Source organism: Oncorhynchus kisutch, linkage group LG23 (assembly GCF_002021735.2).
Source record: "Oncorhynchus kisutch isolate 150728-3 linkage group LG23, Okis_V2, whole genome shotgun sequence".
In the NCBI taxonomy this organism is placed as follows: Eukaryota; Metazoa; Chordata; class Actinopteri; order Salmoniformes; family Salmonidae; genus Oncorhynchus; species Oncorhynchus kisutch.
Window position 1 is genome coordinate 34,201,710 of NC_034196.2, and position 17,010 is coordinate 34,218,719.

The window sequence follows — 17,010 nt, forward strand, 5'->3', positions numbered from 1 at the left end:
CTTTCTTGGCATGTGTCCAGTTGTGCCCCAACTGAAATGTAAAAGCTTCAGTGACAGATATAGGGAAGATAATCAAGGAGGTGATGGAGTCCAGGTGAGTGTCATGAGGCGCATGTGCGCGAGACGATGGTGACAGGTGTGCGGAATAATCAGCAGCCTGATGACCTAGAGGCCGGAGAGGAAATATACAGTGAGGTACGTTTGCCCACTGACAAAGAAATGATCCGTCTATCATTTTAATGGTAGGTTTATTTGAACAGTGAGAGACAGGATAACAACCAAAAATCCAGAAAAACGCATAAAAAAAAATATTTCTGGCTCCCAGGTGTCTTTTATACAGGTAACAAACTGAGATTAGGAGCACACTCTTAAAGGGAGTGCTCCTAATCTCCGTTTGTTACTTATATAAAAGACACCTGTCCACAGAAGCAATCAATCAATCAGATTCCAAACTCTCCACCATGGCCAAGATCAAAGAGCTCTCCAAGTATGTCAGGGACAAGATTGTAGACCTGCACAAGGCTGGAATGGGCTACAAGACCATCGCCAAGCCACTTGGCGAGAAGGTAACAACAGTTGGTGCGATTATTCACAAATGGAAGAAACACAAAATAACTGTCAATCTCCCTCGGCCTGGGGCTCCATGCAAGATCTCACCTTGTGGAGTTGCAATGATCATGAGAACGGTGAGGAATCAGCCCAGAACTACACAGGAGGATCTTGTCAATGATCTCAAGGCAGCTGGGACCATAGTCACCAAGAAAACTATTGGTAACACACTACGCCGTGAAGGACTGAAATCCTGCAGCGCCCGCAAGGTCCCCCTGCTCAAGAAAGCACATATACATGCCCGTCTGAAGTTTGCCAATGAACATCTGAATGATTCAGAGGACAACTGGGTGAAAGTGTTGTGGTCAGATGAGACCAAAATGGAGCTCTTTGGCATCAACTCAACTCGCCGTGTTTGGAGGATGAGGAATGCTGCCTATGACCCCGAGAGGGAGGAGAATGATTTGTCAAGAGGAAGGAGAGAAAGAAGAAGAGGGGAATAAAAGAGAGGACGAGTGGGGAGAATAAAGGAAGGAGAGAGAGAGAAAGAGAGGGGGGGGGGGTACTCTCCAATCAGGCTGTCTGTGTCCCACTGTGAGGAACAGAATGTCTGGGTTCCTAATTAAACATTTTGTGTCACTGGCCAACACACAATACCCCATGTCAGAGTAGAATTATGTTTTTAGAAATGTTAACAAAAATGAAAAGCTGAAATGTATTGAGTCAATAAGTATTCAACCCCTTTTTTATGGCAAGACTAAAAAATGTTATTGAACAAGTCACATAATAAGTTGCAAGGACTCACTCTGTGTGCAATAATAGTGTTTAACATATTTTTGAATGACTACCCCACACATACAATTATCTGTAAGGTCTCTCAGTCTCTCAGTGAATTTCAAACACAGATTCAACCACAAAGATCAGGGAGTTTTTCCAATGCCTCGCAAAGAAGGGCACCTATTGGTAGATGGGTAATTAAAAGCAGACATTGAGTATATCTTTGAGCACGGTGAAATTATTAATTACACTTTAGATGGTGTATCAAAACACCCAGTCACTACAAAGATACAGGCATCCTTCCTAACTCAGTTGCCGGAAAGGAAACCATTCAGGGAGACCAAACTTAATAAAATGGGTTATAAAAGTTCATATGTGCGCTAGTAGCTCCTGTGAAGTAGGAGCACATGACCCACACACAAACAAGTTAGAACGAAGTGTGGATGTAAAAAAAGCCTGTGCATATGACTTTCCCCACAGTCCCATTAGGGTGATTTCTCCCCTTCTCAGTTATCTACCACAGCCTCCTGGTTTCCACCAAGCAGCGTGTCTGAATGCACATCTGGACTCTACCCCCTCCCAGGTCCCAGTGGTTTAGTAGTCGGTAGAAGAAGACACGTTTTGGCTGGTGACTCAGTTGACTGTGTTTAGTAGGAAGATTATGGTCTAAGAAAATTCATTCAGTTCAACTACTATTCCACAAGATGACTTATTCTATGTGTGTCTGTGTTAATGTGTGGTGGTGACCAAGAATCAATACAACTGTGGATATGGACACATCTGCCTTGTTCTTCCGGACAGTCTGTAGTGAGTCAGAATCTTTTCAAGACATATAACTTTCAAAATACAGAAATCATTCCCGTTTGATGCATTTTGCAACAGATGATGCAAAACGTAGCATCATATGATGCAAAATGCATCACATAGGGATGATTTATGTATTTTGAAAGTTACATATCTTGGAAACTTGATTGCTGACAAGCAAGACATTTTGGGACTATGTCAACAATTGACAAATGAACAAATACCAAAATGTCGTTTTTGGGTGGAGATTTCCTTTTATTTCTCAATTTACGGCTGGCTACCTGAGCTCACATTTATGGCTGGCTACCTGAGCTCACATTTATGGCTGGCTACCTGAGCTCACATTTATGGCTGGCTACCTGAGCTCACATTTACGGCTGGCTACCTGAGCTCAAATTTACGGCTGGCTACCTGAGCTCACATTTACGGCTGGCTACCTGAGCTCAAATTTACGGCTGGCTACCTGAGCTCACATTTATGGCTGGCTACATGAGCTCACATTTACGGCTACCTACCTGAGCTCACATTTACGGCTGTCTACCTGAGCTCACATTTACGGCTGGCTACCTGAGCTCACATTTATGGCTGGCTACCTGAGCTCACATTTATGGGATTGTAGGAGGTGATTAATAAGCTGTTATTTGACAGGCAATATTTTAACGTTATGTAAGAATGAAGGTCTACAGTAGCCTCAACAGCAGTCTCTGGGGTAACACCGTGGTGTAGCCGGAGGACAGCTATTTTCCATCCTCACTGTACATTGACTTCAATACAAAACCTTGGAGGCTCATGGTTCTCACACCCTTCCATAGACTTACACAGTAATTATGACTACTTCCGGAGGACGTCCTACAACCTCAGAGCTCTTGCAGCATGAACTGACATGTTGTCCACCCAATTAAAGGAACAGAGAATAAACCTAGTACTGAAAGCATTATGCTACAGTTAGCTAGAAAATGTGGTGAGTAGTCGACTCAAAGAGAGAGAAAGACAATAGTTGAACAGTTTTGAACAAATTCATTTCTTCCCTATCAACCTACCACTATCCATAAACTCACCTATCAGTCTCACAACACTAACTTTGCTCTCTTCAACACTGGATCAATGAACAAAGCTCCCTTGGTGTATGAACTAATATCTGATATCCACCTAACTGAAACTTGGCAACAACCTGGTGATTTATTTTCTCTTAACCAAGCTACTCCCTCTGGCTATCCTTGTGTACCGTCCTCCTGAACTTAATGCATCATTCCTGTCTGAACTACTCACCTTTGCTGTCCCATTCTCCCACCACTTAATGTTGCTTGGCGATATGAATATTCACACGGACTCATCAAACTCAAAACTTTCCTCGGATTTCATTGCTGTTCTGGACAGTTTCAATATTGCCCAACATGTACATTTTCCCACTCACATCAAGGGACACATACTTCATTTTGTCTGCTCTGTTGGCCTCAATCTAACTCATATCTCCCCCTCCCTATTGCAACTGTCTGACCACAATAACCTTAGTATCTCTCTTCCCTAATACACCACAACACTGACAAACGCCTCCTTTCCTTCTGCAACATCAAAGCTGTTGACCCCCTCCAACTCTCTGATGCCATCTGTTCTGCCCTGCCTCTTGACCACACCCCCAACCCCCCTGATGAACTAGCTTCCCAATTCAATACTGCTCTAATCTGTTTCCCACAACTCTCTGGTCCCCCTCCATGTCACGCCCTGACCGTAGATTGCTTTGTATGTTTCTATTTTTTGTTTGGTCAGGGTGTGATGTGGGTGGGTATTCTATGTTGTATGTCTAGGTGTTGTGTTTCTATGTTTAGGCCTGGTATGGTTCCCAATCAGAGGCAGCTGGTTATCGTTGTCTCTGATTGAGAACCATACTTAGGCAGCCTTTTTTCCCACTATGGGTGTGGGTAGTTGTTTTCTGTCTGTGTGTGTCTGCACCAGACAGAACTGTTTCGTTTGTTCCGCGTTGTTGTTTTTTTGTTCTAGTGTTCAGGTTCTTTATTAAATTTACCATGAACACGTACCACGCTGCACCTTGGTCCTCTTCACCTTCTTCAACCCACGACAGCCGTTACACTCCAAACTAAGTATTGGTGTCTCTGAGGGGTCTTTGTCCTGGTTTGCTAACTACCTCTATCAATGAGTGCAGTGTATACAATCAGAACATCTTCTGTCTCAGCCACGGCCGGTCACCAAGGGAGTACCCCAAGGCTCGATCCAAGGCCCCACGCTCTTCTCAATTTACATCAACAACATAGCTCAGGCAGTAGGATACTCTCTCATCCATTTATATGCAGATGATACAGTCTTATACTCAGCTGGCCCCTCCCTGGATTTTGGGTTAAATGCCCTACAACAAATCTTTCTTATTGTCCAACAAGCTTTCTCTGTCCTTAACCTTGTTCTGAACACCTCCAAATGAAAGGTCATGTGGTTTGGTGAGAAGAAAGGCCCTCTCCCCACCGGTGTGATTTTGAACTTGAGGTAGTCACCTCATACAAGTACTTGGGAGAATGGCTAGATGGTATACTGTCCTCTCAGCACATATCAAAGCTGCAGGCTAAAGTTAAATCTAGACTTGGTTTCCTCTATCATAATCGCTCCTCTTTCACCCCAGCTGCCAAACTAACCATGATTCAGATGACCATCCTACCCATGCTAGAGTACAGAGACATCATTTATAGATTGTCAGGTACAGTAAGGGTGCGCTAGATGTGCTTTACTATTCGGCCATCAGATTTGCCACCAATGCTCCTCATAGGGCACTTCACTGCACTCTATACTCCTCTGTAAACTGGTCATCTCCGTATACCTGTCACAAGACAGAGATATCTGTCTATCTGAGATATCTACTGCAGCCCTCATCCTCCACATACTAGTGACAGGAACGAGCTGTAAAAAACACTCAAACTGGACAGTTTTATCTCCATCTCTTCATTCAAAGAGTCAATCATGGACACCCTTATTGACAGTTGTGGCTGCTTCGCATGATGTATTGTTGTCTCTACCTTATTGTCCTTTGTGCTGTTGTCTGTGCCCAATAATATTTGTACCATGTTTTGGGCTGCTACCATGTTGGCTGCAGCCATGTTGTGTTGCTACCATGCTGTTGTCATGTTGTGTTGCTACCATGCTGTTGTCATCTTGTGTTGCTACCATGCTGTTGTCATGTTGTGTTGCTACCATGCTGTGTTGTCATGTGTTGCTCCCTTGCTATGTTGTTGTCTTAGGTCGCTCTTTATGTAGTGTTGTGTTGTTTCTCTTGTTGTGATGTGAGTTTTGTCCTATATCTTATTTTTAATTTTTAATCCCAAGCCTTCAGCCTTTTGGTAGGCCATCATTGTAAAAAACAATTCATTCGAAACTGACTTAAATAAAGGTTAAATAAAAAAAGATAAATATTTCCCCAGCACTCACATCTCTAGCCATGAAATACTTTGAAAGGCCGAACTGTTATATATTTGTTTAATCAGACAAGAGGACATTTCTCCAAAAAGTATGATCTTTGTCCCCATGTGCAGTTGCAAACCGTAGTCTAGCTTTTATATGGAGGTTTTGGAGCAGTAGCTTCTTCCTTGCTGAGCGGCCTTTCAGGTTATGTCGATATAGGACTCGTTTTACTGTGGATACAGATACTTTTGTACCTGTTTCCTCCAGCATCTTAACAAGGTCCTTTGCTGTTGTTCTGGGATTGATTTGCACTTTTTGCACCAAAGTACATTCATCTCTAGGAGACAGAACGCGTCTCCTTCCTGAGCGGCATAATGGCTGTGCTGTCCCATGGTGTTTATACTTGCGTACTATTGTTTGTAAAGATGAACGTGGTACCTTCAGGCATTTGGAAATTGCTCCCAAGGATGAACCAGACTTATGAAGGTCTCTGAGGTCTTGGCTGATTTCTTTAGATTTTCCCATGATGTCAAGCAAAGAGGCACTGAGTTTGAAGGTAGGCCTTAAAATACATCCACACGTACACCTCCAATTGACTCAAATGATATCAATTAGCCTATCAGAAGCTTCAAAAGCCATGACATAATTTTCTGGAATTTTCCAAGCTGTTTAAAGGCACAGTCAACTTAGTGTATGTAAACTTCTGACCCACTGGAATTGTGATACATTGAATTATAAGTGAAATAATCTGTCTGTAATCAATTGTTGGAAAAATTACTTGTGTCATGCACAAAGTAGATGTCCTAACCGACGTGCCAAAACTATAGTTGTAACGGCTGTCGTAGGTGGAAGAAGGAGAGGACCAAGATGCATCGTGGTACGTGTTCATGATCTTTTAACTACACTGAACACTAGCACAAAATAACAAAACGGAACAAACGAAACAGAGACAGACAGGAAACAACTACCCACAACTCAAGGGCGAAAACTGGCTGCCTGTGTGCGTGTGCGCGTGCGTGTGTGTGTGGCTGCGAAACTGCGTCTTGGGTTGGACTGTTAGTGGGATGGTGGTCTTGTGGTCTGTTGTTGCATGAGATCTCACTACATACCAGCTCCCTGAGATCATCACTGTGAGGAGATGACAGGCATAAAGACTGTAGCAGAGAGGAGGTTATACCTTATCCACATGCCCCCCTCACACACACACATCTTTTCTCTTGTCCCCCCCCCCCCCCACACACACACACACAACTTTTCTCTCTCTCTCATTTCTCTCTCTCTCCCCTCCTCCCTCTGTTTCTTTACCCTAGCAGAACCAGGAAGTCCCTCCCCCTTCCACAAATTATCTTCTGAGGAAACGAAACTGATCGGAGTCTCTCTGTCGTCTGTCTGTGTGAGAGTGAACAACAACAGACTAAATGGCTCAGCAGGGAGTTCTACTGGATCAGGACAAGTTCTGTTGTTCTGTCTGTCTGGATCTACTGAAGGAGCCAGTGGCTATTCCCTGTGGACACGATTACTGTAGAAGTTGTATTGAGGGCTACTGGGATCAGGACGAACAGGGCATCTATAGCTGTCCTCAGTGCAATCAGACCTTCACTCCAAGGCCTACTCTGAGGAAAAATAACATGTTGGATGAGGTGGTGGAGAGACTGAAGAAGACAGGACTCCAGGCTGCTCCCCCTGCTCTGTGCTATGTTGGACCTGGAGATGTGGCGTGTGATTTCTGCACTGGGACCAGAAAGCAGAAAGCCTTCATGTTCTGTCTGGTGTGTCGGGTATCTTCCTGTGAGACTCACCTCCAGCCTCACTATGATGTTCCTGGACTAAAGAAACACAAGCTGATCAAAGCCACTGCACAACTACAGGAGAAGATCTGCTCTCATCATGAACAACTGCTGGAGGTTTACTGTCGTACCGATCAACAGTGCATCTGTTATCATTGTGTGATGGATGAACATAAAGGCCATGATACAGTGTCAGCTGCAGCGGAGAGGACTGAGATACAGGTAAGACCAGAACAACTTGTTGGTAACTCTCTGATAAACACAAAAATAAAGACAAAGTAGGAAGATTGGTTTAAGAGGAGAGAGAAATAAACATAGTTATTCAAATTACATCTATCCACAGCAGAAGAATTATGAATACGGGTGGCAGGTAGCCTACTGGTTAATAGCGTTGAAAGGTTCCTGGTTTGAATCCCCAAGCCGACTAGGTGAAAAATCTGTCAGTGCGCCTTTGAGCAAAGCACTTGACCCCAATTGCTCGTCTAAGTCACTCTGGATATGAACATTTTCTAAAGTAAAAAAAAACGAATTCTGAATGAGCTTTCATGAGCCAAATGTTCAGTCTCTCTGATTCGTGTTGTGTACTGTAAAAACTATAATCATTCAACTGTGTAGTAACTGTTTGCTAAGTGATTGACAGGTTATGAAGGTGAGAAAATGGGTTGAGGTGGCTGGCCTTTTTTAACAAACAACATAGATCATAGTTTTCCAAAGGGACTTTCTTAAGATTCATCTCTATTCTGTTAGTTACTGTGACTTATTGGATACATAAAACTTGGTAGCTCAATAAAGAGTGTTTCTCCACAGAGTCAGCTGGGGATGAGTCGGCAGAATGTCCAGGAGAGAGAGAAGGTGCTGAAGGAGATCCAACAGGCTGTGGAGGCTCTTAAGGTGACTATTATTATTGACCAGAAGAGATGCAGCATTTCACTTCCCTCCTCCAGTTAAGTGAGAGAGAGAGCGAGAGAGAAAGAGAGTTTTGAGTTTAAAATAATCTTTATTGGGTCTGGGAACCCACAACACAATAAAAACGAATACAAAACCATCGTTACACATCAATTAAAAACACAACACCAAATCCTCCTCCACTTTAACTAAACACAACAGTCTCTTAATAACCCATATACTAAAACAGATCAATATTGTTAACCAGTTTGTAATAGGCAAACTCAACCCTCAGTCTCGCTGCCAACATTCCCTCCAGCATTCCCACCACATCCACAGACCCCTGTCCCCCAATACTGTTCTTTCGGGTCTTCCATATTGCTAATTTAGCTGCCCCTAACACAAAATTAAGCTAAATAACTATACCTCTTCGACTAAACCTGTACTTTAATATAACAAGTTGGGAAGAGAACACCTCTCCCAAAGCACCAAGAAGTGATCAGGTCAATCATCCCGACCATACTGGGTCACTGTAAAAACAGATGTGCCAGAGTTTCAGACTTTTTATTTTTATTTTTTTTATTTCACCTTTATTTAACCAGGTAGGCTAGTTGAGAACAAGTTCTCATTTGCAACTGCGACCTGGCCAAGATAAAGCATAGCAGTGTGAGCATACAACAAAGAGTTACACATGGAGTAAACAATTAACAAGTCAATAACACAGTAGAAAACAAAGGGGGGGGTCTATATACAATGTGTGCAAAAGGCATGAGGAGGTAGGCAAATAATTACAATTTTGCAGATTAACACTGGAGTGATAAAAGATCAGATGGTCATGTACAGGTAGAGATATTGGTGTGCAGAAGAGCAGAAAAGTAAATAAATAAAAACAGTATGGGGATGAGGTAGGTGAAAAGGGTGGGCTATTTACCAATAGACTATGTACAGCTGCAGCGATCGGTTAGCTGCTCAGATAGCTGATGTTTGAAGTTGGTGAGGGAGATAAAAGTCTCCAACTTCAGCGATTTTTGCAATTCGTTCCAGTCACAGGCAGCAGAGTACTGGAACGAAAGGCGGCCAAATGAGGTGTTGGCTTTAGGGATGATCAGTGAGATACACCTGCTGGAGCGCGTGCTACGGATGGGTGTTGCCATCGTGACCAGTGAGCTGAGATAAGGCGGAGCTTTACCTAGCATAGACTTGTAGATGACCTGGAGCCAGTGGGTCTGGCGACGAATATGTAGCGAGGGCCAGCCGACTAGAGCATACAAGTCGCAGTGGTGGGTGGTATAAGGTGCTTTAGTGACAAAACGGATGGCACTGTGATAGACTGCATCCAGTTTGCTGAGTAGAGTGTTGGAAGCCATTTTGTAGATGACATCGCCGAAGTCGAGGATCGGTAGGATAGTCAGTTTTACTAGGGTAAGCTTGGCGGCTTGAGTGAAGGAGGCTTTGTTGCGGAATAGAAAGCCGACTCTTGATTTGATTTTCGATTGGAGATGTTTGATATGAGTCTGGAAGGAGAGTTTGCAGTCTAGCCAGACACCTAGGTACTTATAGACGTCCACATATTCTAGGTCGGAACCATCCAGGGTGGTGATGCTAGTCGGGCATGCAGGTGCAGGCAGCGACCGGTTGAAAAGCATGCATTTGGTTTTACTAGCGTTTAAGAGCAGTTGGAGGCCACGGAAGGAGTGTTGTATGGCATTGAAGCTTGTTTGGAGGTTAGATAGCACAGTGTCCAAAGACGGGCCGAAAGTATATAGAATGGTGTCGTCTGCGTAGAGGTGGATCAGGGAATCGCCCGCAGCAAGAGCAACATCATTGATATACACAGAGAAAAGAGTCGGCCCGAGAATTGAACCCTGTGGCACCCCCATAGAGACTGCCAGAGGACCGGACAGCATGCCCTCCGATTTGACACACTGAACTCTGTCTGCAAAGTAATTGGTGAACCAGGCAAGGCAGTCATCCGAAAAACCGAGGCTACTGAGTCTGCCGATAAGAATATGGTGATTGACAGAGTCGAAAGCCTTGGCAAGGTCGATGAAGACGGCTGCACAGTACTGTCTTTTATCGATGGCGGTTATGATGTCGTTTAGTACCTTGAGTGTGGCTGAGGTGCACCCATGACCGGCTCGGAAACCAGATTGCACAGCGGAGAAGGTACGGTGGGATTCGAGATGGTCAGTGACCTGTTTGTTGACTTGGCTTTCGAAGACCTTAGATAGGCAGGGCAGGATGGATATAGGTCTGTAGCAGTTTGGGTCCAGGGTGTCTCCCCCTTTGAAGAGGGGGATGACTGCGGCAGCTTTCCAATCCTTGGGGATCTCAGACGAGATGAAAGAGAGGTTGAACAGGCTGGTAATAGGGGTTGCGACAATGGTGGCAGATAGTTTCAGAAATAGAGGGTCCAGATTGTCAAGCCCAGCTGATTTGTACGGGTCCAGGTTTTGCAGCTCTTTCAGAACATCTGCTATCTGGATTTGGGTAAAGGAGAACCTGGAGAGGCTTGGGCGAGGAGCTGCGGGGGGGGCGGAGCTGTTGGCCGAGGTTGAAGTAGCCAGGCGGAAGGCATGGCCAGCCGTTGAGAAATGCTTATTGAAGTTTTCGATAATCATGGATTTATCAGTGGTGACCGTGTTACCTAGCCTCAGTGCAGTGGGCAGCTGGGAGGAGGTGCTCTTGTTCTCCATGGACTTCACAGTGTCCCAGAACTTTTTGGAGTTGGAGCTACAGGATGCAAACTTCTGCCTGAAGAAGCTGGCCTTAGCTTTCCTGACTGACTGCGTGTATTGGTTCCGGACTTCCCTGAACAGTTGCATATCACGGGGACTATTCGATGCTATTGCAGTCCGCCACAGGATGTTTTTGTGCTGGTCGAGGGCAGTCAGGTCTGGGGTGAACCAAGGGCTGTATCTGTTCTTAGTTCTGCATTTTTTGAACGGAGCATGCTTATCTAAAATGGTGAGGAAGTTACTTTTAAAGAATGACCAGGCATCCTCAACTGACGGGATGAGGTCAATGTCCTTCCAGGATACCCGGGCCAGGTCGATTAGAAAGGCCTGCTCACAGAAGTGTTTTAGGGAGCGTTTGACAGTGATGAGGGGTGGTCGTTTGACTGCGGCTCCGTAGCGGATACAGGCAATGAGGCAGTGATCGCTGAGATCCTGGTTGAAGACAGCGGAGGTGTATTTGGAGGGCCAGTTGGTCAGGATGACGTCTATGAGGGTGCCCTTGTTTACAGAGTTAGGGTTGTACCTGGTGGGTTCCTTGATGATTTGTGTGAGATTGAGGGCATCTAGCTTAGATTGTAGGACTGGCGGGGTGTTAAGCATATCCCAGTTTAGGTCACCTAACAGAACAAACTCTGAAGCTAGATGGGGGGCGATCAATTCACAAATGGTGTCCAGGGCACAGCTGGGAGCTGAGGGGGGTCGGTAGCAGGCGGCAACCGTGAGAGACTTGTTTCTGGAGAGAGTAATTTTCAAAATTAGTAGTTCGAACTGTTTGGGTATGGACCTGGAAAGTATGACATTACTTTGCAGGCTATCTCTGCAGTAAACTGCAACTCCTCCCCCTTTGGCAGTTCTATCTTGACGGAAGATGTTATAGTTGGGTATGGAAATCTCTGAATTTTTGGTGGCCTTCCTGAGCCAGGATTCAGACACAGCAAGGACATCAGGGTTAGCAGAGTGTGCTAAAGCAGTGAGTAAGACAAACTTAGGGAGGAGGCTTCTGATGTTGACATGCATGAAACCAAGGCTTTTTCGAACACAGAAGTCAACAAATGAGGGTGCCTGGGGACATGCAGGGCCTGGGTTTACCTCCACATCACCCGCGGAACAGAGAAGGAGTAGTATGAGGGTGCGGCTAAAGGCTATCAAAACTGGTCGCCTAGAGCGTTGGGGACAGAGAATAAGAGGAGCAGGTTTCTGGGCATGGTAGAATATATTCAGGGCATAATGCGCAGACAGGGGTATGGTGGGGTGCGGGTACAGCGGAGGTAAGCCCAGGCACTGGGTGATGATGAGAGAGGTTGTATCTCTGGACATGCTGGTAGTAATGGGTGAGGTCACCGCATGTGTGGGAGGTGGGACAAAGGAGTTATCAGGGGTATGAAGAGTGGAACTAGGGGCTCCATTGTGAACTAAAACAATGATAACTAACCTGAACAACAGTATACAAGGCATATTGACATTTGAGAGAGACATACAGCGAGGCATACACTAATCACAGATGTTGAATTGGGAAAGCTAGCTAAAACAGTAGGTGAGACAACAGCTAATCAGCTAGCACAACAGCAGGTAAAATGGCGTAGACTAGGCAACGGGGCCAACAGATAAAACAAACAAGCAGAATGGAGTACCGTGATTTATGGACAGTCCAGCGTGCATCAGCTATGTAGCCAAGAGATCAGTGTCCAGGGGGCAGCGGTGGATGGGGAAGGGAAGCTGGACTGGCGAGTGTTATCCAGGTTAAAAAAAACGAACAATGACTAAATAGCTTGTTAGCTGGTTAGCTTCTGGAGGTTCTTGAGTGTGTTCTAAAAATAAATAAAAAATAATAGCGATTCCGTATCACATTGGGTGAGGCAGGTTTCCGGAAGGTATAAACAAATTAAAATTCAAAAGAGATAGAAAGTAAATATGGGTCCGGTGGGCGTTTGGGACGCGGCGATTCAGGCGGTTAGCAGGCCTGTGCTAACAAGCTAACAGTTTGTAGGCCCGGGCTAGACAAGGTAGCAGTTAGCGGACCGGAGCTGGACAAGCTAGCAGTTAGCAGGCCGAATTAGCAAGCAGGGAGATAGCGAGGGCTAGAGAGTTAGCCTTTGGGGGACGTCGCGATGGGGTGAGTCTGTTTATTCCTCTTCATGCGGTGACATCGATAGACCGGTCGTGGGCCCGGGTATTGTAGCTCAGGAGTATGCTACGGTGGTAGCGCAGGCCGGGCTAGCTTCAAGCTAAGTGGGTGGAAACGCTAGCCAGGGGTAATCATCCGGGGTTGCGGTTTAGCTAGATAGCTAGTTGTGAAGATCCAGCTTATTTGGAAGCTTAGGTTTAGCAAAATGTTTTTAAAGGGATAGCTATGTAAAAAACGAAAAATATGTAAAAAACGAAAAATAAACAAAATATAAACAAAATATACAGAATATACAAAATATACAGGGACACGACACGACAGGACGACTTACTGCTACGCCATCTTGGATCACCATAGACTCAGCACAGAATGGACACCCTTCCCCAACTGTCGGATCCATGTGTACCAGATGCATATTGGTGGCTATGGCTCCATGTATTATCCTCCATTGTAGGTCAGCTGTCCTCTTTTCAATGGACAGTTTTTATAAAGACCTCCAACAGCCTTTTGGGGATGCACCTGGGCCCAACACGGCAGGTAGCCTAGTGGTTAGAGCATTGGACTTGTAAGCGAAAGGTTGCAAGATCAAATCCCCTAGCTGACAAGGTAAAAATCTGTCACTCTGCCCCTGAACAAGGCAGTTAACTCACTGTTCCTAGGCCGTCATTGAAAAGTTAAACACAAATTAAACACATCCGCCCACCTTGTCAATTTTACCCCATCCAGGGAATAGGCATGGGACACTTTTACACAAATTTTGTACATGGCCTTCTTTCCCACCACCTTGAACTCCCCCAGCTCTGGGGTATCGAATGAAAGCAGCATCCCCACATCCTCCTCGAATGCCCCCACCGCACCACTAACAATCAGTGCAGGGAACACATAATCCAGACCCTCCTTCCACCGATCAGAATTGGAAGTGTCACATACTGCGGATGAAGTACTGGCAAGGAATCACAGACCTCATCAACGACCTTCCTCAGTAAGCGAGATGATCGGATCCCTGCTCTTTCTCCCAGCTCCTCCAACGATCTGCTCCTGCTCCGGATCAGATGACCCAGTTTAGTACACCCCACAGCTAACAAGCGTGAACGTAGGCTGGCTGAACCCAGAGCACGGGACTGGATGTCAGTGTTGTAAAAAAAGAGGCTCTTCAAAAAGCCACATCCCTGGTGGCGTGCCGGCCTTACGGGACTTGACAAGAACTCTCCAAGCCTGCAGACTCATTAGATGGAGTCAGACCAGCCAAATCAACCCCTCCAGCTTTAAGAGAAAAAGGTGCTTATCTAAGCCCAAACAGCCCGCTCTCCTCATCAATGTATAGGCTGTTGTCGACCCAGCTAGAACCGTCACTGTACAACAGTCTCTGGGCTGCTTGAACTGGGAAAGCCATGATCCTGGAAGAAATGTCCACCAGGCCTTGCCCACCCTCGTGCAGTGGCAGGTACAGGGCTGCAGCTTTAATCCAGTGTTGTCCAGACCAGAAGAAATTGACAAGGGTCCTCTGAAGCTCTTGTATCAGACCCCCCCGGTGGCTGTAAAATCTGTGCCACAGGGTAGAGGCAGCAAGATTATTAGCTACCAGGACCATTCCCCTATAAGACAGCTGGGATAGAACCCATTTCCCCATTGACAATCTGGCACACACCTTCTCCACTACACCCTCCCAGTTATTTTTCTGAAATACATCAGAGCCTAGAAAAAAAACAAAGTCTTCAACCCATCTCTTCCCCACTGAAGCCCCCCTGGTAACCGTGGAGCGGACCCAGTCTGAAGCCCCCCTGGTAACCGTGGAGGAGACCCAGTCTGAAGCCCCCCTGGTAACCGTGGAGCGGACCCCATCTGAAGCCCCCCTGGTAAACGTGGAGCAGACCCAGTGTGAAGCCCCCCTGGTAACCATGGAGCGGACCCAGTCTGAAGCCCCCCTGGTAACCGTGGAGCGGACCCAGTCTGAAGCCCCCCTGGTAACCGTGGAGTGGACCCAGTCTGAAGCCCCCCTGGTAACTGTGGAGCGGACCCAGTCTGAAGCCCCCCTGGTAACCGTGGAGCGGACCCAGTCTGAAGCCCCCCTGGTAACTGTGGAGCAGACCCAGTCTGAAGCCCCCCTGGTAACCGTGGAGCGGACCCTGTCTGAAGCTGACCTGCCCACAGCGATTCACTCTTTTCCCAATTGACTCTAGCTGAGGAGGCCCCCTCATACACCTTTAAAGCTTTTGAGAGAAGCTTAACATCCTCACCCCCTATAATAAAAACTGTCACATCATCTGCATACGCAGACAGCACTATCGTGGGACCCTTCATTACTCCTGGCCCAGAGAAACCAGTAAGCCTCGCTCTTAAAAAACAAAGCATTGGTTAACTGCCCTGAAATTGGGCATCCCTGCCTGATGCCCCTTTGGACGGGGATGGGGGAACTCAAACCACCCCCCACCTTCACCATACACGAGGCCCCAGCATACAGTAAACTCATCCAAGACAAAAAACATCCCCAATCCCAAAGGTTTTCATTGTCTTGAACAAGTACTGGTGGTCCACACGGTCAAAAGCCTTCTCCTGATCCAAAGAAAGTAAACCCACATTCACATCAGACACTTTACAAATGTCTAAACCATCTCTTATTAGAAACAAGTTATCAACAACAGAGAGGTCAGGTACACAGTTAAGTGCTTATAGAACTCAGATGGTAAACCATCGATGCCAGAGGCTCGGCCTGTTGACAGCTGCATAACTGCTGTGGACAGCTCCTGCAGAGTAAAGTCAGAGTCCAAAGCAACTCACTGCTCTGGTGCCAATTGAGGAAGACCGTGTAACAACTGTTCAGTACACAAAGAATCACAATCCTCCGCCTTATAGAGGGCAGAGTAAAAATTCACGGCATGTTGGCGCATTTCACTGTCATCCGTGGTCATCTTCCCACCAGGGAGACGAAGGCAGACCATCTGTTTACGTTGCATTGTCGACTGTCCTAGGTTTTTTTTAAAGCGCTAGGAGCATCCATATCCTTGAGGGTAGTAAAACGAGACCTAATCAAGGCAGCCTTCACTCTTTCATGTAAAAACGACCTCAGTTCATGTCTCTTGTCCTGTAAGTTCATAACTAGTCCGGGGTCATTCTGAGTGAGCAACTTCAACTCAATGGATTTGATGTCCTGTTCAAGGGCCCTGATAGTCTCTTTAACTCCAATACGAGACAGGGCAGTATACTGTTGACAAAACAATCAATTGTATTTGGGCCTTCCCAACCTTTTTATTTATTTATTTTTATTTAACAAGGCTACTAGTTAAAACTACTACTGCCTTGTTCAGGGCAGAACGACAGTTTTGTACCTTGTCAGCTTGGGGATTGCCACCATTGTCTCAAGGACTCAAAATTCCCTTTTATAAGCCTCCATTTTTATAACCCTCCGACTCCTGTGGCGGGCCGGGCGCAGTGCGCGCTAACCAAGGTTGCCAGGTGCACGGTGTTTCCTCCGACACATTGGTGCGGCTGGCTTCCAGGTTGGATGTGTGCTGTGTTAAGAAGCAGTGCGGCTTGGTTGGGTTGTGTATCGGAGGACGCATGACTTTCAACCTTCGTCTCTCCCGAGCCCGTATGGGAGTTGCAGCGATGAGACAAGATAGTAGCTACTAAAACAATTGGATACCATGAAATTGGGGTAAAAAAATTAATTATAATAAAATAAAAAAATATTGTAAAAAAACAAGACACTCTTCTTTAAGAAGTGCACCATGCTCAACCATACGATCAACAAGACACTCTTCTTTAAGAAGTACACCATGCTCAACCATACGATCAACAAGACACTCTTCTTTAAGAAGTGCACCATGCTCAACCATACGATCAACAAGACACTCTTCTTTAAGAAGTACACCATGCTCAACCATACGATCAACAAGACACTCTTCTTTAAGAAGTACACCATGCTCAACCATACGATCAACAA

The 17,010-nt window shown here is 45.8% G+C and overlaps 1 protein-coding gene across 1 annotated transcript in view; it reads left to right on the forward strand.

Annotated features, from left to right (window-relative positions):
• Positions 1–6,880: 6,880 nt before the first annotated feature.
• LOC109868468 (uncharacterized) overlaps positions 6,881–17,010 on the forward strand; it is a 23,360-nt gene continuing 13,230 nt past the window's right edge. The window contains exons 1-2 of the mRNA XM_031802696.1: positions 6,881–7,541; positions 8,127–8,210. Of these exons, the coding sequence (XP_031658556.1) occupies positions 6,951–7,541; positions 8,127–8,210 (675 nt within the window). The 5' untranslated portion in view covers positions 6,881–6,950. The remainder of the gene's footprint in view (positions 7,542–8,126; positions 8,211–17,010) is intronic.